The sequence below is a fragment of the Colossoma macropomum genome, unplaced genomic scaffold, assembly GCF_904425465.1.
Source record: "Colossoma macropomum unplaced genomic scaffold, Colossoma_macropomum, whole genome shotgun sequence".
Taxonomy (NCBI): domain Eukaryota; kingdom Metazoa; phylum Chordata; class Actinopteri; order Characiformes; family Serrasalmidae; genus Colossoma; species Colossoma macropomum.
This window is the reverse complement of record NW_023494807.1, coordinates 20858856-20886269: the sequence shown is the minus strand read 5'-3', so window position 1 is coordinate 20886269 and position 27414 is coordinate 20858856. Positions and strand designations below refer to the sequence as shown.

The following is a 27414-nucleotide window of genomic DNA, read 5'->3' as shown; positions in this document are numbered from 1 at the left end:
TGAAAAGACTGTAAAAATAAACGAATACAGTAATATGCAAAATAGCCCTAGTCAGATTTCATGTTTTGTTGATTTTGATACCAAACTTAAATATGGTATATATTTACATAAACACATACACCAGCATGCTGTTTCTTACTGTAAGAGTGAGCAGTAGGAGTATTTAAAATAAGCATTATCTGTTCATCACTGACAATTTATAGAAGGCAAAATTGAATCAATTTAATCAAGTTTAATTAAGAAACCCACAAATGATAATAGTCGTAGTGATCATAATGTTTTTATTTATAGTTTAAGAAGATTTACAAGCTTTTTAAACCACTTTAAGCTTCTTAATATGTCACAGTACATGTTTCCATTGTGGAAATGTGTCATGGTGCTTTAGTGCTATATACAGCCTGCCCTTACTGCTACACTTAGGTGGAAGGGGAGGAAGGGAGGAGTGTGCAGTGCAAGGGAGGAATGAAAAAGAGGAATAAAGAGAGAGAGAGGTGGAAGAGTGGTTGTGGGTGGTGGTACAGAGGGGGTGGTGAGATTAAAGAAGTAAGGTGTATTCGCTGTCCTTTATAACTTGTCCAGGAAGTTGTCGAGCTGGGGGATTCCCTCTTTCAGGCCTTTGCGTTTGCGTGTCTCAGCAACAATCTGGAAAGGCTTAGAAGTGGGGTCTTTGGGGTCACCTGGGAGAACCTGCCAGTGGTCAAACACACACTGAGGAAAGGCCTGACCACCTGTGTTGGAGCGAAGGTCAGCTGTGAAGCCTGGAGACAGAGAAAGAATTGAAGGAGGACAGATTAATAACCATGTATTACCATTTAATGAATAAATAGTAATGCTTGAGGAAATAAGAGCTAGTAATGATAGCTGTTATTAAATATAAATCAAAACATCAACAGAGCAGTGCAATTTAAAGCGATAGTTCACTAAAATAAAATCAGATTTAGAAAATTCCCCCCCTTATCCCAAATGTCGTGTGACATGGTGTCTAAACTTTTCTTCTTTAGGTTTGCACCGGAGCTATAAGGCTAATGTAGCTAACATGTAATGAAGGCACACCAATTAGCATTGTGCAAACTGCAAAACTAAGTCATAAGACACTTGTCTTAAACCACACTGAGTTGTTAAGTAATCTTAAATAGACAAATGTATGGATAGAAGTCAGGTTTCAAGGTGGGTGCTAATACTGTTTTTAGCTATGCAACCTACTTTGTCCATTTTTATAGATTAAGTGTCTGACACCACTTAAGCAAGTCTTAATTTAATATTACTTAACAGCTCAGTGTGGGTTAAGGCAAGGCATACATGATACACTGCTTGATAAACGTTTTGTAAATTTGATTTTTTTTGGCAATGCACCTGACATTGAATATCAGAAAAAACACATTCCCAAATAGGCCTTTTAACTGTCTACTGTTGGAGTAACTAACTGCAAGTGCATCTCACTCACCAAAGGACTCGTTGACAGGCATGTAGGCTTTGACGACAAACATGGGCGTCCCCATGACCTGAGACTCCTCAAACACATGACCTCTCTTCCTGTTCAGCACACCATAGATACCCCCCACCACCTGCTCTGGGCACTGCGAGAGGAAATCACAACATGGTAAAAGAAGACCCCAAAACACTGAGTAAAAGCACACTCTCATAGCACACAGCAAGACAGCTAAAAAAGAAATAACTGGCACTCCATTATTGGAGAACATAGAGAACTGAGTGCTAAACTTGGCCTAACAGATATCCACAGAACATGACCTGACTATTAAATAGTGATTAATTACTATGGTATCGATAGAAAGTACTAATTGCTAGGGACTAATAATAAGTTACTAGAATCTCCATAGAATGCACTAGTTACTGTATGCACAGTGATTTGTAAATCTATCTGATTTGTATTTAAACAAAAACCCTACAAAATCAAGATATTACCTGTTTCACTTTATTAGTGTCATTGTTGTTTGCAAATATAAGCTTATTCTGAAACTGACACCGGCAACATATTCCAAAAAAGTTGGGACGGGGCAATTTATGACTATGAACATTGTGAAATGATCAAAAAACATCTTCAACAAGTAATGCAATCATGCTGGGGTATAAAAGGAGCATCCAGGAAAGACCTAGTCTTCTTCAGCTTGTTGTGTTGTCTAGCCCAAAGGATAAAAGGAGCATCTCGACTGTTACTAGCGTAAAGTTCAAAAGCCAGAAAATCTATCATGATATGGCGGTGTATTCGTGTCCATGGCATAGGTAACTTGCACATTAATTCTGAAATGCACATATTGCAGCAACATATGCTGTCTGACGTCCATGATTATTTCAACCTGACAACACAGCCATACTCTATAGGTATCACAACAGGATGGCTGCGTAATCAGAGTGTGAGGCTCTGCCTGCAGTCCAGACCTATCTCCTAAATAATGAAAGAATGGAAGGAATTAAAAAAATGGTGCTTGCAAAAATCAATCAGTTGATGTCTTCAGTCCGCAAACTATTATTAAGTGCTGTTAAAAGGAAAAGTGATGTAACACAGTGGTAAACATGCTCCTATCCCAACTTTTGCTCCTATCCCAACTTTTTTGCAATGTGTTGCAGGCATCAAATTTAGAATGAGCACATATTCACAAAAAATGAAGTTCATATGGTAAAACATTATATTTTGTGTTTTTGTTTTTATTAGCATTTCACATACTGTTCCAGCTTTTTTGGAATTAAGGTTTGAAGTTGCTGGGCACCAGTAACTAGTTACAGGACGGAAAGCAATAGTTACCAGGGAGTACCTCTGACTCATAAATGCCAGATTTATTGAAGTCTTTAACATGTGCTAACATGTGGCTTAATTAGAGATGAAAGACTTTTAAACATAAGCTATTATGCTGATGTAAAAAGTTTGTAGCTACATAGTTAAATTTTCAGTCATTTAAACAGACCTTTTCTATGTAAGAGTGTGACACTGACCTGGATCTCCACCAGGTAGATTGGCTCCATGAGCCTGGGCTCAGCGGTCAGCTGGCAGGCATACAGCACCCTGCGGGCAGTGGGAATGATCTGACCCCCACCACGGTGGATGGCATCGGCGTGCAACGTCACGTCATGAATGTCGAAGCGGATAGCACGCATGTTCTCCTCACACAGTGCTCCCTGCAGACAGCAAAAATGGAGTAAACAAAAGAATTTACACTATAAAACACCAAGAACAACATTTAAAAACATACAATTTTAAACAATACCAATAACTTGGGATTTTTGGGATAAGAGCTTCCATTGTTTGTTAGTTACATTAGCCTCAAAGCTCCAGTGAAAAACTAAAGAAGAATCTTTGAATGCCAAACATATCTTGGCTCATCAATTACATCAGTGCTAAGAGTGTAAATACTGTAAAATAGTGTAAAAATGTACACTTAATTTCCTATTTCATACAAAAGTCTAAAAATGTCTGGACCTGAAGCACTGTCTGCCAAAAAGCTCAGGCTGAGATGAGTAAAACTCACTTTGATTTACAGTATTGCACCTGTAGGAGGCACTGTTGTAAGTATGAATTACTGCAATGACACAGCAAAGGTTCCTGTTAAAACTAAGGATTATTCATGCAGAAACAGTCTGATTACTAAAAAATAAAAGTAAGGAACTTTTTGAACTTTTTAAGTACTTCCCCAGTGCCAAACTAATGAGTATAATCTGACTTCATATACATAAGTCAACCTTTCTATTTATTATTTAAATATGTTTTAATTTTAAAATGGGATTTGTGCAGGTCTCAGATACTGTGGTAATGGGTATCCATCAGTTTATCAGCGTGGTGCATGATTTTTCTTCATAGACCTGACAGTACTACCAATAAACACTGGGGTGGGATTTGAACCCCCGCTGCAGATGGAAGTTCCTCTTAACTACCCTGTCTTAACCTGCTGCGCCACTTGGGGGCAGGGTGCAATGAGCTTCCTCATACAATATATAAAGGTGCTGCTTGGGAGCTGCTCAAATGCACAGGAAAAAAGACATTCCAGTCATAGTTTGGCAAAAAAAAAAATGTACATTTTACCTCTTACCTCAAACTCTATCCATCAGCCAAGACATGTCTGGTGTCCAAAGTTTGCTTCTTTAGTTTTGCACTGAAGCTACAAGGCTAATGTAGCTAACAAGTAATGATAGCTTCAACATTCTTACAAATGAAGGTGCCACAAATGGTTCTTTGAGCTATGCCATAGAAGAACTACCTTTGGTTCCTTAAAGAACCAGGTTTGTGAATGTGAATAACTTTTCAAAGATTTTAAAAAACTTCACATTATGCAAATGAGCTACACTTTGTAAAATAAACCCGCCAAACGGCTTCTTTTAAGCAAAGCCATAGTAGTACCAATTTTGGGTCCCTAAAAAACCTTTGAGGAAGCTTTTTTGTAAATAAGATGTGAAAGCATGAACAACCTTTAAAGGTTTATAGAATCTCCACATAATGTAATAGTTATATGAAGAACCCTTAAACTGTTTTTTTTACAATCAGAAATCTCTTTTTCAAACATTGTTTTTAGGGAACCAAAAGTGGATCGTCTATCATATTGTGCAAAGAATTCTTTATGGCACCTTTATACTCCATTTAGTCTAATTGAGATAATAAATCTATAAATCTATTTAGCGTGATGCTAAATTGTTTGTTAGGGGCAGTAGCCTCGTAGCTCTGGTGCAAACTAATGAAGAAAACTTCAGACACCAAACATGTCTTGCCTGGTTAACTATATTTGGGGTAAAGAGGGGAAACTGTGTACATTTGATTTTTCAACAAACTATCACTTGAAGTATGAGTGTTGTAATAAATGCATCATCCACCTCACCTCCTTGGTGGCCCACTGGAAGCCAGCCACCACACTGTCTTTGATCTCATTGAGGTACTGGACACCCTTGGTTACATCCACCAGGATGCTGGGTCCAGTCCCGTCTGGCCCAAAGCACCAGATTTTGCGAGCCTCTGTAACTTCCCATTCGTACTTGTCGGCTAGGTAACGGGCGCGGGCCTTCAGCTCCTGCCTGGCCGTCACCTCCCCCTTCTCTATGTCCTCGGCCAGGCCGTCAGGGAAAGGCCGGGCCTTCATGTACAGACGGTTGTGCTTGTTTGGAGATTTGGACAGACACATCTGATCTGACTCCTCACTCACTGTCTCTCTGTAGGACACAACCGGGTCCGATTTCTGCAGGTCAACAGAGAGAGAGGGATTTAAGTGACAGGCTCTGTTTTCTACAAACAGTCCCAATTTCCCCATTTCTCCTGTTATCTTCTGATTCTTTATTAAACCAACATATTCTTTTAATGTTTATGTTCTTTTTTGATATACCCTTTTCAGTCAGTAACACTGTAAAGGACTTTGTGCTGCATTCATGCTCGAACAGTGCTAAATAAACAAAGTCATTATTACTATTATTATCATCATCATTGTTATTTTCAGAGCCAAAGTACATGTAACCTGATCATTGTTTACCTGCTTAGTATACATATAGTACTGTGCACAAGTCAGACAGCACCCCCTCATTTATTTAATTTCCAGTCAAAACAGCCATTAGGAACAAGTTATTCATTTTTGGGAGATGTTTCTGAGGAGATTAGATTTCAGATAATCCACCTGCATATGGAAGGAGAAACTAAGTGAAAAAAGGTTAAAGACCAGAAATTTCCAAAACTAGAGTTTCAAAAAACTACTGAAAGATGCAGAGAAAATGTGCAAGACCAGGCAGACCACTGAAATTGTCCCCATCAGATAAACAGAACTTAAAGCTTTAATCTTTGAGAGAGAGAGGAGAAAATCTAGCTCCACTCTTGCTTCAGATCTGAAAAATCCACAGGTGTTTCTGCCCATCCTTCCACTATGATAAGACAACAACGCTATGAGTCTGAAAGGATGTATAGCTGTCAACAAACTTCGAAGACTGAACTTGGGAAGTGTTGAAAAATCCTGAAAAGAAAGGAAGTTGTAATAACTGTAAATACTAAATACTATATTTAGTTATTTGGGCTTATATATTTTTCCTGAAAAACAAAAAACTCATGCTTAATGTGCTTAATGGCTGTTTCAGTGGAAATAAATGAAAGGTGGTCTCTGACTTTTGCACAGTATCCTTTATATATCAATAAAACAACGAAAAACATTAGAGTTCAAAAGTCCCTTCTGGGTGTTATAATGATCATGCTGAAACATCCACAAAAAGCTGATCTTTGTGGCATTTTGACACGATCCTATTAGTGGTGGTTATATTTAAGCTAATAGAAACAGATGCAAAATTATCAATGTGGATGATTATAGCGCACCCTCAAAATGATTTGTTAAACACAGCCATCTAGTGGCACATAACTTGAACTGCACCCACTGCATAGTACAGAAAGTAGATAAGCTGTTTTTACCTTCTGCATCCCCACTGCCAATTTCTTCTGAAAATTGACTACAAAACTACATTGTGAGTCACCAGAAAGCCCAGTTAAAAGAATCATTCTACTAGGAGAAACTGTTTGGAATATTATTGAATAGTCATAAATTAAATCGAAATCAATTTCAGGTTACCAGGATAAACTATGCAGGCTACATACTGTGTGCACTTCAACTCTATGTACAGGTACCCTCTGCTTACAAGATTGCTGCTATCACACACATAATTTAAAAACCTGGCCTTGATCCACTAGAACTCAGTAATTACCGCCCCATTTCTAACCTCCCTTTCCTGTCCAAAGAACTTGAACGAACTGTGGCTAGCCAACTTCAGTATTACTTATCAGCTAACTGCCTTTTTGAACCATTCCAGTCCAGATTTCGTCCCTCTCATAGCACAGAAACTGCCTTAATAAAGGTCACTAATGACCTCCTGGTGTCTACCGATATTGGTGCCCTTAGCATCCTTCTACTACTTGACTTGAGTGCAGCCTTTGATACGGTGAGCCACTCAATCCTCCTATCAAGGCTGCATGATCTGGGCATTAGGGGCACTGTCCTGGAGTGGTTTAAGTCATATCTGACTGACAGAAAACAGTTTGTTACCCTCGGTGGCCATACTTCTCACACATCTGTGGTTACTCAGGGGGTCCCTCAAGGCTCAGTCCTTGGACCCCTTTTGTTTATTGTGTACATGCTTCCTCTTGGCCACATAATACAGTTTCAAGCTGAACTCTTACTGTTATGCAGATGACACACAGATTTACATTAGCACTCAATCTATTAAAAATCCACCCCTCACTCAGCTTGAAAACTGCATAACAGAAATTAAAACATGGACGAAGCACAACTTTCTTATGTTAAATAGTGACGAAACAGAACTTATTCTTATAGGATCCAAATCAACTCTCTCTAAAACTTCTCCTTTCTCTCTTTCCATTGACAATGTAACTCTGTCCCCTTCCCCTCTGGTACGAAATCTAGGCGTTCTCTTTGACTCAACTCTCTCATTCAGTGCACACATCAACTCTGTAGTTAAAACCTCTTTTTTCCATCTCCATAACATTGTAAAATTTAGATCGTCACTCCCTCAGTCTGCTGCAGAAACCCTTTTTCATGCATTCATTTCTAGTCGCCTGGACTATTGTAACTCTCTACTTGCTGGTATTAACTCCTCCCATTTATGCAAACTCCAGATGGGCTAGGCTGGCTCCCCGACTCTGGAACTCTCTTCTCTCGCATATTCAACAGGCCGACACTGTCTCCACTTTTAAATCTAAACTTAAAACCTATCTCTTTTCTATTGCTTATAGCTGTTCTCAATCCTAAACCAGCCCTTTGCCAAGTCCTGCTATGTTTTGCTTGTGATGTTATGACTGTGCTTCGTGCTCTCATGTTTGTCTTTACTGTTCTGTATTTCGAAAACCTGTAAGCGTCTTTGAGTTCTTGAAAAGTGCTATATAAGTATAATGTATTATTATTATTATTATTATTATTTATGAGCTTTATCTCCATCTTCCTCACTTTTAGTGGAATGCAGGCATGGTCCTCCTCCAGGTCCTTTAGACAGATCTCCAGGTGCAGTTCTCCAGCTCCGGCGACAATGTGCTCTCCTGACTCCTCAATGATGCACTGCACCATGGGGTCAGACTTGGCCAGGCGCTTCAGTCCCTCCACCAGTTTGGGCAGGTCAGCTGGGTTTTTGGCCTCCACTGCCACACGTACCACAGGGCTCACACTGAACTTCATCACACGCATGTTGTGCGCCTGTTCATATGTAGTGATGGTCCCTGTTTTAACCAGGAACTGGTCCACACCCACCAGGCCTACAATGTTCCCGCATGGCACGTCCTCGATGGGCTCTACATAACGCCCCATCATCAGGATGGTCCTGCAGAGGAGGAGAGAGACATAGAATGGTAACACAGATCAGACACATGGCTAATTTACACAATGGGTTTCAGATGTTTGTCCACATTCATGTCCATATTCCTTCCCCTCTCCAGCTAGCATATGGTAAGTCATTTTACAGCTGTTATGTTATTTTAATATAATTATGTAATTACATAATAATAAAGTATTTGTAATTATGTAATTACATTATAACAACGTATGCAATAAATCAATTTTACATTTGCTTTACATTCTGTATTGACAGGTTCCAGGCTGCATTTCAGACTTTTTTCCCATTTGTTTAGATGTCAACAACTGTCAAACAACAAGGTAATCAGCGGTTATACCGGGAATGTAGTCTTTCATGTCTCACGGAAACGTGGCTAAGCGGCAACATTCCTGATGCTAAAGTGGAGATTCTCGGATTCACCACCATGAGAGTGGACAGGGATGCTAAACTGAGCGGCAACAATCTCTGGTGATTTTAACCACATTACACTGGACTCAATGCTCACTGCTTTTTTACCAGTATGCAGACTGCCCCACTAGGAAGAACAGGACAATTGGTCTCCTTTACGCCAATGTGAAGGATGCATACACCACCACACCCCTGCCCCCTCTGGGAAAATCTGACCACAACCTGGTCTACCTGCAGCCTCAGTACAAGCCCCGTGTCCGAAGACAAGCTGTAACTACACGCTCCTTCAGGAAATGGTCTCCTGAAGCCGAAGCGGCTCTCAGGGATTGTTTCGAGTCCACTGAATGGAGTGTACTGCAGGAGCCATATGGGGAGGACATTGAGGGGATTACACACTGCATGATGGACTACATGAACTTTTGCATGGACATTGTTGTTCCTGTGAAAACTGTATGCTGCTTTGCAAATAACAAGCCCTGGATAACCGGCAATGTCAAAGGTGTGCTGAACAAGAAGAAGAGAGCCTTTAAAGACAATAACCAGGAGGAGCGTACAGAGGGAGCTCAAAGTCCACTTGCGAAAGGCCAAGGAGTCCTACAAGAAGAAGGGGGAGCAGAAGTTAAGGGAGAATAACATCAGGGAGGTATGGAATGGTATGAAGACCATTACAGGCTGTAAGCAGAGGATGGACAGTGCGTTAGACGGTGACGCAGAGAGACCCAATGAGTTCATTATCTTCTATAACCTCTTTGACTGCCCTTTTCAGATCTCCACAGCGCCTGTATGTACAGTGGTCACCTCCACACCCTCGCTCTTCTCAGCTCCTGGTACTTCAGTCTCTGCCTGCCTGGACATCAACACCTCATCTTCTTCTATTGATATTCACGCACCCGTCCCAGAGGCTGGCAGCACAGACAACACAGCCCCATCTCCCCCCTCTTCACACATTAACACATCAGATCTGATCTGCAGCACCGCTGCAGCCCCCCTCCCCCTCTGCACATCTTCACTGCAGATCAGGTTAGAGGTGAGCTGAGGAAACTCCACACAAGGAAGGCAGCTGGACTGGACAAAGTGTGTCCTAGACTACTAATCTAGTCCTGTGCTGCTGAGCTGGGGGCACCCCTACAGCACATCTTCAACCTGGGAGGGCAGGAGGAGGAGTACAAGACCCTGGTGAAGGACTTTGTGGCGTGTTGCCACAGGAACAACCTGCTACTGAACACTTCCAGGACCAAGGAGATGGTGGTGGACTTTCGCAGGGGTAGGCCACTCTCACAGCCAATCTCTATTGAGGGGGTTGAAGTGGAGAGGGTTACGACCTACAGGTATCTCGCAACTGCAACTGCAGATGTTCTATCAGATTGTGGTTGCCAGCTGTCATTTTTATGCTGTGGTGTGATGGGGCGGAAGCATGAAAAAGGGAGACAAGATGCGACTGGAGAAGCTGGTCAGGCAAGCGGGGTCAGTGGTCGGTGTGAAACTGGACTCTGTGGAAGGACATTGCACAAACTGCTCTTCATTATGGAGGATGATGGCCACCCAATGCACACCATCATCATGGACAAGAGGAGCATGTTTAGTGGCAGGTTGCTGTCACAGAGTTGCTCAACCGACCGATTCAGGAGATCCTTTGTCCCTAGAGCCATCAGGGACAACTCTTCCCAGTGGGGCCAGAAGAGAAGAGAGAAGAGGGAAGAGGAGAGATGAAGACTGAATCTGAATCTCATGTTAAATCATAGGTTTATTTTATCCATCTGCACATATGGACACCTTACTGTACATATCGCACTTTCTGTACCCCCTATCGCGCATCTTACACATCTGGACACTCCACACCTAGACACTTTATTTCAGTACCAATATATGCACATATTTATTCAGTATTGTCATTATATGCCGTTACCTGCACCTCCTTGTACAGTCACTGCCTTTTTCATCTCAGGTTATAGATCATATTCCAGATTTTTGTATATTTCTATTTGTATATATGCCTATACATAGGATTTTTTTGTTTTTTATATTTTTTCTTCCTTACATATGGTTTCATCCTTATATTATTATATTATTATATTATTATTATTACTGTCCTGTGTTGTGTGACTGCTACTGGCTGCTTAATTTCGTTCGGGATCAATGAAGTGTCTATCTATCTATCTATCTATCTATCTATCTATCTATCTATCCATCCATCCATCCATCCATCCATCCATCCATCCTTGACCAAATTTCAAAGCAAATGTTGGTGGATTCTCTTATAAAAATCTAGTTTGAATGAAAGCCTGATGAAAACCTAACAGTTTTTGTGTTTAAACTTTCTTAAAAGCCAAATAATTCTTTACACTACAGCACAGTTTTTAAGTTGAGATTGTACTGACCTCTGGATAGGTTTGATATAGAGGTCTTCTTTCTTTCCTGGAGTGAAGTTTGGTCCCATGATTCGTACTCTCTGCCCAGTGGACACACAGCCAGAGAAGACACGGCCGAACGCGTAAAATCGGCCTTTATCAGAGGTGGGCACCATCTTAGAGATGTACATCATCAGAGGAGCTTTAGGGTCACAGTTTTTAATTCCTGAGAGTACAAAAAATAATGCAATCAGACTGTGTCCAGCAACTACTTCAACTAGAAGAAACAAGAATATAGTTCACATTCTGTCCCACTATCCCCTATAATCATATTATGCAATACTATATTCTCTTGTTATCATTTCGTTAAAGCATTAGTTTGCCAAAAAATCTAATCTTCACAATTTTCCCCTTACCTCAGTTGTAGCTGATCAACCAAAACATGTTTGGTGTCTTAAGTTTGCTTCCTTAGTTTTGAATAGAGGTACAGACAAAAGTTTATGCCATGCTAGTCTCAGACTCAGACACTCTATGTAGCATCTATAGTAGCTGACCACAACATCAGTATCATGTCACTTTCATTCTGACTGGCTACACATCCGTGTATACATTTTGCAGTGGGTTTCATTAGTTCAGGAAACACTGTTCTAAGCAGTTGTATGCTCTGAATACCATGACAGCATTTTGAGAGCCTTTTGGATGTAGGTATAGATTTAGTTTCTGATTGAGGTGCTAGTATTCAAATGTTTTCATTGAAGTAGCTCTTAAGCCGCAGTCACATCAGACTATTGCCTCGCTATTTTCTTCGTCGGTATGGAACAAACAATAGGCAAGTGTGTGCAGTCCAGATATGGTGACGTTTTGGAGTGAACAAACTGTTTGGTGAATGGCTAATACTTGCTGTTTCCCTTTTTTTTCAGTGCGAGCAACAAGCTATATTATGTTGAATGAGGCTCATCTGTTTATTTTCCTTTGAGAAAGAAGAGCATAACTTGCTGGCTTGTTTTCTATTGTCTCTCTGAGGCTTGCAAATTTGCAGGGTTAAAGTTTGCCAGGATAAACTTGCTGTGAAGCTAAATTAAATGCTACCGAAAGCAAATTGCTTCCTCACGTCCCCATGTCTTTTACCATTCAAGAGCCTTCCATTAATTTTTAAATACGTTAAATATGTAAAACTAAAGAAGTAAACTTCAGACACCAAACATGTTTTGGCTAACTGAATACATTTGTGGCAAAGGAGGAACTGGGTAATTTATTATTATTATTTTTTTACTTTAAAAGCTTGGCAAAACATTTTATTTTTATGAGATTTTCCACTATCCCAAATGCGGTTGATCAGCCAAGACATGTTTAGTGTCCAAGTTTTTCTTCTTTACTTTAGAACTGCTGCTACTATGCTAACGGTGCTGACAAAAACTAGAAGTAAACAGGCACCGAAACCATTTTTCACAAATACATACCAAAACATTCATATGCTTGCTTCAAATTGCATTGATAAACTACATGAACTTGTTTAAAAAAATTTAAATATTTTGTAAAATGGCAAGGATAAATCTTATTTACAGATTTAAGCTAAAATTGGAACTACATTGTCATCTGCTTTCCAGGACCATTCCTCCTTCAAACTCTGTGAGGCTGGGGCGCAGTGGAATGGTGTAAAACACCCCTATGCATGTACATAGTGTTAGCACAGTAATACCTAAGGCTTGAGAGTTGGTGCATATTGAATTATGATAAATAAACTAAAATGAGGTTTTGTGTTCCATTCTGCAAAAACAGGACAAAAACATCTTGTCTGTGTGACCTGAACTAAGACCTAGATTCAGTTTGTGTGGGTAGAGAGAAGGGCATGTATTTAAGGAAACAGGTTGGGTGACTATTGGCTTCTAGTGTTTGTTAGCAACGTTAGCCTTGTAGCTCCAGTTCTACACTAAAGAATTAAAATTTTGACACCAAAGCCATCTTGGCTGATTGAGTGCATTTGGGGTAATTAGAAAATCATGTAAATAAGATTTTTTGCAAAAGTAATCCTTTATGATAACAGATCGATCACAAAGAGCAATTCAGCTAACAGTGAACCAATAAACACAAGCTTGAGAGAATCTTTCTCTATGTATCTCTCACTTTTATGCATTAGCAGGCTAGTTACACAGGCACACATCATTCATATCATTGGCATCACATGTGAACTCCAGAAACTATTATAACAGATAAGCTGTACCCATGGCAGCCTCGTCGTCACCGGGCCCCTCGTATAGCAGCTCACAGCGGTATCTCTGAGCAGTGACTGGTGAGGGCAGGTGGATGGTGATCATCTGGAGCAGAGCCTCTCCAGCAGGCAGCCAGCGGCGCATCACAGCTTTCAACAAAGGCTTCCCCTCCTTATCCCGGTCTTCCTGATCCAGCTTAATGTCTAGCTTCTCTATCAGCTTAGCTGTCTCCTCCTTCTTAAAGTTCATGATGGCATCAAACACCTGGGAAAAGCAATGATATAATGATATCATTCAAGCGCAGAGTACAATACTAGTCAAAAGTCTGGCCCAACCAACTCACCTTATTTGCACTTCCACATTATGGAACAACAGTGAAGACATCAAAACTATACAGTAACATATGGAATTATGCAGAGACCAAAAGAAACAAATTATTCTTCTATTTTTGATCCTCTCCTTGCCTTGATGCAGCACTCACTTGGTTTACACAATTCTTGCATTCTCTCAAGCAGCTTCCATCTGAAATGCTTTTCCAACAACATCTATATACATTCAAAAGTTTCAGTGCCCCTGTTCGAAACACGTGTTGTTGATTTCCTGAGTGAAAAAAATTTCCTGAGTTAATACATTATCTACAGAGAAGAAACTTCTGTACATTGTAATGCACAATGGTGAATGGTCCACAACCAAAAATATTCACCAACAGCATCCTGTGGGCAGCATCCTGTGACCACTGTTGCAGGACTAGAGGTTGACCAACACAAACTGTACAGCAACAGATGAGCTTCTAACTCTGACTTTACATCTGCAAGGTAGACCAACAAGATAGGAGTGTGTAATAGAGCGGACAATGAGTGGACATATTGTTTAAAAACTCCTGTCTGATCCACTTGTGCCAGTGCAACACACACTAACACACCACCACCATGTCAGTGTCACTGCAGTGCTGAGAATGACCCACCACCCAAACAATACCTGCTCCGTGGTGGTCCTGTTTCTGTCCTGACCATTATAGAACAGGGTGAAAGGGGGCTAACAAAGTATGCAGAGGAACAGATGGACTACAGTCTGTAATTGTAGAACTAAGAAGTGCACCTATATGGTAAACGGAGCTTATAAAATGGACAATGGAAAGTGCTAATCAGCTAGTTGAAGGAATTATGGAGTGATTTCAGACTATACTGATTATGTTAACTCCAATATAATGAGACTCACTAAGGGCACTGAGGGCAGTGCAAAGAATAAATGAATTATTCCTTTTTTGCCCAGGATGCTCTATGAAGTGAAAATGTAAAGCACCAGATGCTTACTTTAAAAATGGGGTCGAGGATGAGCTGGGCAAAAGTGCGTGGTAATTTCTTCCCATCAGGACCAGTAGCAGTCTTACTGAATTTTCCAATAGCTGGATCAAAATACCTGATAGAGAGTGAGAACAAACAAGAGAGAGAGAGAGAGACAGAGACACAGAGAGAGAGAGAGAGAGAGAGAGAGAGAGAGAGAGAGAGAGAGAGAGAGATGTGTTTCCAATCGACTTGTGTAAGTAAGGCATACTGTGGCCCCAAGAAGTATTTCTGGCATACGTAAAATGTATTAAGTTCAATGTTTTAGAAAACAAAAAGTCAAACTAAACAGACCATACCAAGACTGTCATTATCTTACTGGCAATATAGTCTTTCAAAATGTGGCCGTGGTGTTTCAGGGTGTTATCATTTGAGCAGTTTCTTTGCAGATATCTGTAGATTTGCAGCCAAAATGCCTTTGTACACTTCAAAGTTCATGATTCCATTAATGAACACAAGCTCACTGACACCACTGTAAGATAAACAGACTTTGATGTTTTCATCTCTGTGCTTTACAGTATTCTTAGTGCAGTCTGGTTAGAATTCTTCTCCAGCCTTTCTCCAAATAGTCTGATGTTGTGCTAAAAGTGTTTTTCTGCTGAACAAATATCAGTTTGTTGAACATTTTATGAAGTAACTGAAATAACTTTACAGATGGTTAAATGGTTAAAGTGTCCAAATACTTTTTGGGACCACTGTATGTGTGTAAGTGTCTTACCTGTCCCCCCACAGTTTCTTCATCATGTCATCCACTTTCTTGCAGCGTTCTACAGGCCCCAGCTGAGCTTCACCTTTTGCAGCGAACTTCGCCACGTACATCTCAGCAAACTGCTTCAGAGAGAAGGCCCAGCCATGCAGACCAGAACCAAACCCTACTGTACCCACCACTGGGTCAATCTGAGACAGAGAGAGTGATAGGGAGACTGTTCAGACAGCAAAGAAGATACACTGATATTAACTGTAACTATATAAGCTTCCGTTACTTGTTAGATTGATTTATATTCTCTACTTTTGTTTGACACTCACCATTACTTACTATTCACTGTACGTGATACATACTTGGTTAATAAACGATTCTGATTTGAGTCTAAATTTGTGTAAATAAACCCCCACACACCACACCACTCTCACCATGATGTTTCCCATGGGTCCACCTTCATCCTCTCCATATGTGGAGATGATGACATTGACATTCTCTACGATGCGCTGGAAGGTCTGATAGAGCTCCTCAGGCTCCAGCTGCAGCTCCAGTAGTGCCCGGTCCATCTTATTCATCATGAGAACGGGCTTAATACGCTCCGCTATAGCCTGCCTGAGCACCGTCTCCGTCTGCACGCACACCCCTGAGGAGACAGCAGTATCGATTAGCAAGGCTGTATTAATCCCTTAAAGCCTAAAGGCCTGTATGTGGGCTACACTTCAGTTCCTCTCTCTCATACAGTACACAGTGCTAAAGTCAGAGACCACCCTTCAGTTATTTGATTTCTAGTCAGAACAGCCTTTAGGAACAAGTTATGCTTTTTCATTCTCAGGAAAAAAGCAGTAAACAAACAACAGGAAATTACACAGAAACCTCAACAACTGAATATCAATTTAGTTTCAGTATTTAGTGTGTCCACCCTTTACTTTCATTACAGCTTCCATTCTTTTTGGGAGACTTGCTTTCAGTTTTTCAAAGAAATCTGTAGAAATATTTTTTCAAAGTTCTCCAAAGTTCAGTCTTAGAAGTTGATTGCATTTTCTGCTTCTCCTGATCTTAGTGATCCCAAACACATTTAGTGATGTTGACGTCTGGGTTGCCAGTCTACTGAGAACACCAATAGCTTCTTTGGATGAAGACCCACGGTGTCGAGTTGTCTTCTCACAGTGGAAGGATGGACAGGATCACTTGTGGATTTGAAGCAAGAGTGGAGTCTGATTTTCTTCTATCTCTCAAAGATGAAAGCTTTAAGTACTGTTTATCTGAAGACAACAGTTTTGGTGGTCTCTGTATCTTTTAATAATGTAAACGGATTATCTTACCTAATCTCCTCAGAAATATCTCAAACTTGTATTATACTAAATGGCTGTTTTGACTGTAAATTAAACAAATGACAGTTGTTCTCTGACTTTTGCACAGTACTATAACTATATAATTTACATATAAGTTTCAGTTTTAGTATATACTGAATAACTTTCAGTAATTATTGAATAATTAGTCCTTAGATACTGAATTCTAAGCCTACAGTTCTAGGAGCTAATCCAGCAGGCTTTAGTGGTTGAAGCCTACGGCCCTGGCAACCAGGGGACCCCTAGGAAGCATCAATGTGAATGGAATGACAGTAAAAGCAACTGGAAACATGTATACAGTTTGCAAGTTAGCTACACGCCCGATCTAAAGCTCCGGTCTTCTCTAGATTGCAGACACATGAACTTAACTTGCACATTACCAAGATAGTCTTTTATCTAGGCTATAAGGCGGACATTTAAAGAATTTCCAGAGAGGCAGCTTGGGATGAAGACTTTGCTTGTAGAAATAAATTAAATACAATAATACACAGAAATAAATAATTTAAGACAAACAAATGAAGAGTGTCTTCCAGTGTAATTAATGCAAAGTTCATATGAGATCCCCTTTATTAGAGTTCACATGGTCGAAGTCTGAAGATTTGAATTAGGCAAAACATGTCTTTGCCTATGGACTACATTTACAGTAAGGGGAAAATGGATGCACGTCGGTCTTACCGGACACACAGTCCACCACCACAAGTGCTCCGTCAGTGACCCGCAGAGCAGCCGTAACCTCTGAGGAGAAGTCCACATGTCCAGGTGAGTCGATCAGGTTGATGAGAAATCCCTGAGCCATCTTTACTCTGCTTAATGAAGGCCAGGTCATTATCACTCAGCTCATAGTACATAGAGATCGCCCTGCAGAGGGAGAAAACACACTGAGCACAAAAGTGCAGTCCTGACTCCCATATGTTCAGACCTCAGACACGGGGACATTAGATTAATAGCTCGGTGTGTACTGTCTTATTGCAAACCACTCAGTGCAAGCATTTGTTCTTCAGTGAAAAATTAGGGATGTGCTGGTACAGAATTCACACTGTAATCCATATATGAAGTGCACTGAGCGTAACACAGGCTAAACCATGAAAATGGTACAAGAAATGCAGAAAATAATAACATGAACAGTAAGCCAAGCCAACTTAATATATCTGAAAACAAAATATGTGAATAAAATACTTTAAGCGCTTATTGCCACATCTGCAGAACATGTACCACAGCACAATTATTTCCCACACTCTGGATGTTATCTGTTGTTACTCAGTGCAGAGGTGAAGATGATAAATGGCTTGAGTTGGTTCACTTAATACCTAGAGCTCTGTTTTTGTAGTCTAGCACTGCCCTCAGGTTCTCAGTGTACACTGTGTTCTGCTGACTTACAAAGGACCTTCATCTGTTACATCTGTAGCACAGTTTATTACCATAGACTTTCCTGTATTTAATAAAGCAACAGAAAAACAACTGACTTGAAAAACATCCTTATAATAGAAGCCAATGGACAGCTGCTTCTATTATAAATGTGTCAATGAGTTCCGTCAGTTTGCTTAACACAGGAAATTATCTGTGGTAACCGACCGTATGTGCTGGATGCAACAGATGGTTAGCAGGTTGAAAAATACTGGAGTATTCCTGTAAAATCCTTCCTATTCCCCCCCTGCCTTATTTAGAAGCTGCTGTGTGCCATTCTCTACACAAAACACACCATCAATTATATCTCAGCTAAAGTGACAAGATGCAACTCAACACCCATGACTCAGGTTTGTGTCAAATTACCAGCCAGCTCATCAGGTTAACACTGACCTACAACAATGAGATGTATGTTTTCAACACTCAACGTCAAATGGCGTATTTTGTTGATTTTCTATGTGAAAATAACTTTACACAACTTCTATGGGAAACTTAAATATAACATTTCAGCATTTTTTTGTGCACAATTTTGATTTATTTGCTGAATTTGACATATTGGAAAAAACAAAACAAAACATAAAATGTGCCATAACTTTTGCACAGGCCATGTTTTAAGTTTTATTTTTCCAAATATGTTAAATTCAGCAAATAAACAGTAATTGTACATTAAAATGTGTAGAAGTACATTCTCCGTAGATGATTTTTTAATTTTCACTTAGAAAATCATGTCATTTGACCACGGGTGCCCAAACTTTTGCATACAATGGTACATACATCATTACACATTTAATTTGTATTAATTTAGACCATGATGCACTTCATAATCTCTATTGAGCGGATACAAACAAGTTATACGTTTTTATAAACACGTATATAAACATATTATTGTTAACTGAAATATGTTATTATAAACCATTGAATAATGTGTTATAAACTGGCGTGTAACTCTCAGAGTTCACATATTGATTCTGATGGTTTAGGGAATGATTCAGTCCATCACTAATTCTCAAATTTCACCACAATTCAATTGATTACATTATTATGGCATGATTCAGAATTATTTTAAAATTACTGAATTCAGAAAAGTGACTGAAGGACTCTTTTACACAGTAGTAGACAATAAACAGTATAGTACAGATAATAAAAACAATGCACCAAGATTTTTTTCATTTTTATATTTCAAAATACAGTGAGAGGAAACCAGCATTTGGACACTTTTGTTATTTAGTATTTCCAGTACTCAGTTGTTATTTAGTATTTCCTGTATTCAGCCTGAACAAAGATATGTGATTCTCAATACATTCAGTGGAACAGTCAAAATGTTTTTGATAATTATTGAGGATCAGTATCTTCTGAATCTTATGGTACTAATTTGATGAAAATTGGCAAAAATCCAGAGACTAGTTCGCAAGAACAGGTTTTTCACATTATGCAAATTAGCTCAAAAACTAAGGGGGTGGGGCAAAAAGTGACTGGGGGTGCACTTGTTCAGCACATCCCAAGGAATCAGCAGGAAAAAGAATTTTGTCTCTATCTCACTCTGATCAAAAGTTACAGGCAAAAATATAAGTAAAGTTGAAAAAGATGAAAAGTTGAAACATAGGACTAAAGTAAAGTATGAGCTCAGTGAAAGTGGGTCAGAATTAGTGAAAAGGCCACAAAATGGTATGATTCTTGATCAGGGACCATATCCCAAGATGTTTACCAAGTTTTGGTCAGATTGACCTTTTGACCTTTGTATAATAAGCCTTCGTATAATGTAGTCTTCGAATGAATAAGCCAAAATACCAGACAAACAGTACAATTTGTGACAGAACATGTACTTAGAAAGCTGTTCAGGTGAGTGATCTGAGTCGTATGGCACCATTTGTTTATCTGTCGACCCTGTAATAACATTGTAATAGCATTTTAATATGGCATACACCATCACAGTCCAAATATGTAAAAGTCCTTAAAGTTTGGATATGATCTGACCAATGACTGTTGAGTTATAGCTAATCAAGTTAGCAGAGCCATGGCCACAGTAATTAATTGATTGATCCACACGACTCTGAGTAGAAAAGTCAACATGTTCTTGATAATTATTTACCTACACATGCCAAAGATTTTTTCCAGACCAAGGTCGAAAAGATTGGATCAAAATTCAGGGACTAGTTTGAAAAGTAGGCTTTTTAAACAGTTACCGATTACAAAAAAACTATGCAGTTTTGTAATAAATATGCATTTGCAAAATTGTTTGGAATAACATACTACATATGATACACAAGGATTTTCAAGCAATCTTCTAATAAAATAGTAATAATATGTAATAATATGTTAATTTTTATAAATAGCGCCCCCCCCAGTGGTAAAATTTTTTCAAATTTGATTGGTTGTTAGAAAGTGGCTATATGTAGAGATCATTCAAGTTTCAAGATGATTGGTCAATGTTAAGCCTGTCAAAAGCCTGCTAAATGCTGATTGGCCGATGGCAACCACATACTTCAATTAATCAAATTGTCCTTATGGTTCACTTATAGTCTGGCCAACAGATGGTATCTGCAAAGTTTCAGCCTGATCGGATGCATGGATGCTGAGAAACAGCCATGTAGCATTAACTCCGCCCCCTAAGGACATATGCGCACAAAAATCAAATGGCTACCTCAAAATCTTCTCCCAAATGTGTCTGTCAAGTTTGAAATTTTTTGGCTGAAGGGTTGTCGAGTTACAGAATTTAAATTAATTCGGAATTATTTTGAACTTATCCAGAAGGGTTCATTTGCATATGACAGCCATGTTGTTTAGAAAAGTCAAAATGTTTTTGTTATAATTATTGACCTTCAGGCTCTTCTGAATCTTTTGACACCAAAAACATGAGGATCGGGCATTATGCAAATTAGCTCAAAATCTAAGTGGGCGGAGCTAAATGGTCCAAATGGCAAAGTTGTTTGTTTGGACCCAAGGAACTTGAAAAAAAATATGGCTTGTCTGGCAAAAATCTGGTTTAGGAGTTATAGACCCAAACGCATTGACCTGCGCTGTAGCGCCCCCTTTGTGGACGACTGGGCTGATTCCTTGCGCCTGAGTAACAGGAGGGACTACTACCTATTGACCAAGTTTCAAGTATCTAGGACTTACGGTTTGCGCTATGCGTTCCGTTTCAGGGAAGAAAAAGAATATGAAGAAAAATCTTGACAATTACAATAGGGTTTAATGCATTGCATGCTTGAACCCTAAAAAGGAAAAAGGTCAATACAGGACAACAAGACAGAGTGCTCAGTATACTCAGTAAACTGTGGCAACACTTCGCAATGAAAGAGTGAAAACAAACAGTTTAAATAGAGAACAGAACAGAAACAAATCAGGTGAACTTGGATGAGGAATTGGATGAGGAAGAATGAGTCCGAGTCACGTGTCGAAGTAGAATGGGGTAAAACTGAACCACAATTTTTCACAAAAACCAATTACTTCTTACTGTAGATGTCCTGAAGCTGTGATTGCCAACAACAGCTTTGCAACAAAGTACTAATTGTTATTCATTTCTGTTGTCTGAATAGTTTCCCCCCATACAATTTATTTTTTTGAATATACACCACATGGCCAAAAGTATTGGGACACCTACACGTTACACCTACAACAGCTTTTATGACATCCCATACTACATCCATAGGCAATAATATGGAGTTGGTCCCCCCTTTGCAGCTATAACAGCTTCCACTCTTCTGGGAAGATTTCTACAAGATTTTGGAGTGTGTCTGTGGGAATTTTTGTCCATTCATCCACAAGAGCATTTGTGAGGTCAGAAACTGATGTTGGATGAGAGGGCTTGGCTTGCAGTCTCCTTTCTAGTTCATCCCAAAGGTGTTCGATGGTGTTGAGGTCAGGGCTCTGCGCGTTCCCACAAAGTTGGATGCATATAATTGTCCAAAATGTCTTGGTATGCTGAAACATTAAGATTTCCCTTCACTGGAACTAAGAGGTCTAGGCCAACCCCTGAAAAATAACCCCATAGCATTATCCCTCCACAACCAAACTTTACAGTTATCACAATGCAGTCAGGCAGGGAGCATTCTCCTGGAATTCACCAAACCCAGACTCATCCATCAGACTGCCAGACAAAGAAGCGCGATTCGTCACTGAACAGAATACTTTTCACTGCTCCAGAGTCCAGTGGACCACTCCATTCAACGCTTGGCATTATGCTTGGTGATGTAAGCTTGCGTGCAGCTGCTCGGCCATGGAAACCCATGCCATGAAGCTCACGGCACACAGTTTTTGTGCTGATAATGCCAGAGGAGGTTTGGAACACTGCAGTTACTGAGTCAGCAGAGTGTTGGTGACGTCTATGCACTATGCACCTCAGCACTCTGCGACCCACTCGGTAACTATACATGGTCTGACACTTCATGGCTGAGTTGCTGTGCTTCCTAAACACTTCCACTTTTCAATAATATCACTCACAGTTGATCGTGGAATATTTAGGAGGGAAGAAATTTTGCAAACTGAATTGTTGCAACAGTGGCAGCCTACTACAGTGCCATGCTTGAAATTCAGTGAGCACTTCAGAACGACCCATACCTTCATAAATGTTTGTAAAGGCAGACTGCATGGCTAGGTGCTTGATTTTATACACCTGGGGCAATGGGACTGAATGAAACACCTGAATTCAATGATTAAGAGGTGTCCCAACACTTTTGTCCATAGAGTGTATCTTTGATTATGCTTATGAATACATATGCTTTTGTTTATATTTATTGGTACAAAACCAAAAGACATTATGCGTGGGAATTTGAAGTGGATATATGCACTGTAAGTATATTAAATAACAAAAAATAAAAGTTGCTGTATACTTGTTTCCCCTCGCTGAAGCTGGCTAACAAGGGCCATATTTCATTGCATTTTATTATAAATGCATTATAATCAATGCTAACATTACAAAAACAAACAGCTACTGTACATTTTTTATTCATCCAAGGTACAAATAACGTAAATGTACCCACAGAGGTACAACAGTGATTTTAAGGTTCAATTGTGTGTGGTTTCAGAGAGAAAAAAATGACATATTTGTACATTCCCTAATGTTTTAAAACAGAGCAATTAAATAATCAGGCTGGAGACAGGACAGGGTGTGTGGATTCATACAACCTACGAATATAATTGCAACAGAAGATGGTACAATTATGTTTCTTAACTAAAGGTACGTAAGAGACATGTACCCTTGAGAGTGCTACCCCAGTGACAAGAGGGGTACCGCCAAGTGACAGTTAAGTACCTTTTCTTCTGAGAGTGTGCATTTAAATAACTACTTTCAAGTAATACATCACTATACACTAGTGCTATTTTCCACACCAGTTATAATCCTTCATAAATACGTTGTTACCCTTCATAAATTTGTTACAGCCCTTCATAAATGTGTGAGAACCTTCCATGCATCTTACGGCAGATGTCCAGTTCGTGGTGGTCTATGTGCTGCTTACGTGGATTTGATGGTGATGCAGCGCTCCTGCTCATCTTTGCGAGTGTCTGTGAAGCGGGTCTCTCCAGCCCGTGCTGAAGCGATGATACCAGCTTTGGACACTAGCGAGTCAGTCAGGGTGGACTTGCCATGGTCCACATGCGCGATTACTGACATGTTGCGGATGTTGGACTTCTTGTCCATGATGGCACGAATTTGATCCACTGTGAAGTTCACCTGGCAAGGAGAACAAGATCAATGTCAGGGGAAGTGATGTCATAAACTCATGCGGTCATGTGGCTTTACACATTACAGGTTCTACATCTGCTTGATTTCATCCAAATTCATACAGATGTATGCAAAAGTTTAAACACCCCTGGTCAGAAATATAAACACACACACATTTATATGTGTGTGAATGTGTGCGTGTGTGTGTTTGTAAATTTACATAAACATTTATAAAATGTAGAAACTGGGACTAGATCCACTTGGGTTAGCATTACAAAGAAATATATAAATTATTTGCATCGGGTTACAAATGTAGCTCAGCATCACCTAAACATTTTGCTCTTCCAGAGTCCAATATACATCATGTAATGTCAATTTGAAATATCTGCCAAATTTATAAACCTGTTGAATATTTTTATTTATATTTAGCAAATTGCTGCAAATGCTGATATAAAACCAATATCATCACGCATCCTTAAAATAGAGCATTGGAATCAAGTCATTTCTAACACAGAAAATAACAAACAAAACGTATCAAATCTGAATTAAGGGGCTCATTTTACCCCTAGCTGTTACCATTATTATCATGCATATCTTAGGGGTGGACAAAGTTGAGTTAAATCATAATACTATACACTTTGCCGAGTGTATCGTGAACATTGTTAGTACTCAATGTATGCAAAAATTTGAAAGTACTTTTCGTTGGTTTGTGCTAAAAAGTAAATAACATTTCGTTGGTTTGTGCTAGAAAGTAAATAACGTTTCATTGGTTTGTGCTAGAAAGTTAACACATTCTCTACAGAGAACACATTTCTGCAAATTTTAGTTCATCATTATTTACTTGCTTAGTTTAACATATTGGAAAAAATGAAACATAAAATAGAAAATGTGCCATAACTTCTGCAAAGGCCACATTTGTGTTTTTTCCAAGTATGTTAAATTCAGCAAATAAAGAATAATTGTGCAATAAAATGTACAGAAGTTCTGTTCTGTGTATAGGATGTTTGAACTTATGTACACTTAGAAAAGGAGTGCCCAAACTTTTACATATGACTATGTTATTTTAGAGGTGTGTAGAGCAGCCCAAAACTAACAGTAACCCCTTGAACCCTTGGTTTCTGCAGGTACTGCATTATTAATCTTAAAACTTACTTTTCAGTAACTGCTACTAATCATTTATGAACTATAGTTAACATAGTTCAAAATATACCATAAATGAACAGTGTCAATGAGTATGTAAGTTCTGCGGTTATGATAATGAGCAAATGAAGCACAGTACTGTGCAAAAGTCAAAACCACCCATTAAATACAGGTTAAACTGTTTTCGGTTTCAGAATTAGTTTTCAGTTTCAGGTTAGAAAACACATATTTACCAGAAAATTACACAGAAGCATCAACATCTAAATATAATATAAAATATTTCAATATAATGAGTTCATCCTCAGCCTTTATTACAGGTTCTGTTCTTTTCAAGAGACTCGGTTTCAATTTTTTAAATAAACCTGCAGGGATATTTTTCCCCACCCCCGAAGCTCAATCTTAGAAGCTGGTTGCATTTTCTGCTTCTCACAGTCCAAGTAATCCCAAACACATTCAGTGATGCTGAATGCTCTTCGCCTTTCTATTCTATTGGTCTAAAATAAAATGCTAAAGTTTGAGTACATGTCTACAAGTCATTTCACTTCATGAATAGAAAACATCTCATGATCCACATCCGATAATGTGCCAACTGAGACATCACAGGTGGGCAAACTCGCTAAACATGCAGTGACCAACACTGAAGGCATAGCCAGATGCTGTTTACTATTACAACATAGAAGCAGCTATAAGTTGTCGATGAGATGGAAAAGTCTAGGGACATCTAGGGGCATTCATTTACGTCCTTCATTTTCCTCATCCGGATTAAACTTGTGCATGACTCACGGACGGCCAAAGCTGCTACAGCCCTTTACTTACACTTCGGTTGCATCATTCACAACACAACTGACCCCCATACAAAATGGCCCGCCAAAAAGGACCAGCTGGACTGGTTGTGTGTACTGTGTACACACATTAGTGTGTAGCGTGTACACACTTTATCTAGAACAGCTTCAGCTTCAGCTGGTTCATTCTTTGCCACCTTCTACCTGGAATTTTCCGTTCCACCTTAGATGGCACAGCAGTTACATTCATGCACCTAAGGCGCCTGAATGTAACTGCTGTACCATTTAAGGTGGTACGGAAAATTCCGATACAAAGCCAGCAAATAAGAAGCCTGCTCTCTGAAACACTGCGTGATTTAGATTAGGTGAGATGTTAATCAGCTATATTTGCGTGCTAGCATCAGTTAAGGGCTTTTAGTCAGTGCCAAAGCCCGTCTGTATGGTTAGGATTTCAATAAACGCCAGCCATTAATCCAAATTTTGCACATATGCAAAGTTTGAGGACTCTGTTAATGGGATTCGTCCTCCTGTGCTTTACCAATAGTTTACAGCTAGCTAGTTAACTCCATGTGTAAAAATGTAGTTTATTAGCACTCAAGCTACTAGACAACACTGCCATTTTGTTGCCGTTGCTAGGGGCTAAGCTAGTCAGGCTCAAGTCTATATTAGCCTAAGTCCGTTATGTCACCAATAGCTCTGTCCACCGTAGGAAAGTGAGGTGAAAATTCCAACCACTCACCATTTTGACAGGTGCTTCCAGTCAGAGCAGCAGACGGAGCAAAGTGAAGTGCGCTGCCTTCCACTCGCAGGGACAGGCAGGGAGAAAACAGGCTGCGTGAGGGACGATGCGCTTTTATACTGAGGCGTAGGCCTCGGGCTCAACGCGATGTCCGCGCGTGCGTGCGCGTGTGATGCTGCTGTTGTTGTCAGCGCACATTCCTCCACAAGCTACACTGAATAAATAAACAAAGTCATGTTATGTGATGTTAAAGCTCCACAAGCATCACGTGATCGTGTGTTGTGGTTAATTTACTCTTACAGGCTCATTTCCAAAGCCCGAGGGAACTCAGGTGGAGCTGACCGAGGTGCTGAACGAGTCTTAAAGGGCAATCCAACCTATTTTTCAAAATTCCATAACACGCATAATTCAGTCCTTGTAAATGGTTATGAATCTGGAGTTAGGGCAAAGTCTTATCTCAGAACAATGTCTCAGATATTAGGCAGTGTATTTGTAACCATTTGATGTAATAGCTCTCTTTGAGGTAGCTTTAGATGCGTTAAAGGGGACACCCGTCAGTATCCGTCAAAATTTCAGTATGTAATCAAAGTCATTCAGAGCGGTTTAATGTGAAATGCTGTGTTCTAGAGAAAGATACAAACAGAATTGTTCACGGTGGTTGTGACAGGAATCAGACATCTGAAGAGTTTAATGGCTCTAAAAGCTCCCTCACAGAAAGTGTCTGCATGAAATTGTTATGAATACACTGCTTGACAGCTTACAATGTCTGAAAATGTATTTTACAATCAATTTAAGAAGTGTTTTTTTTAATTCACTCGTAGCAGAGAAGTACATGCATGACCTTATGAGGCAAAAATACCAAAAGAAACCTTATTTTTTTAGATTTATCACTGTTTTACCATTAATAAGATTACAATTTCAACATTAAATTCAGAAGACGCATGTAGGACCACTGGTGTTTTTGGACAGTAAATAAGAACGCTCTCAATGAACCATTTAACCTCAAACCATACTGAATGGCTTCG

General features: G+C 39.6%; 1 protein-coding gene across 1 annotated transcript; it reads right to left on the bottom strand.

Annotated features, from left to right (window-relative positions):
* Positions 1-264: 264 nt before the first annotated feature.
* Positions 265-26505, bottom strand: eef2b (eukaryotic translation elongation factor 2b). Its single transcript, XM_036556453.1, is given in 14 exon segments — positions 265-758; positions 1445-1577; positions 2950-3132; positions 4821-5174; positions 7926-8292; positions 11091-11286; positions 13282-13534; positions 14584-14689; positions 15332-15510; positions 15745-15956; positions 17338-17449; positions 17451-17520; positions 23523-23737; positions 26390-26505. Coding segments are annotated over 14 exon segments (2577 nt in total). The 5' UTR covers positions 26393-26505; the 3' UTR covers positions 265-564.
* Between the last annotated feature and the right edge of the window lie 909 nt (positions 26506-27414).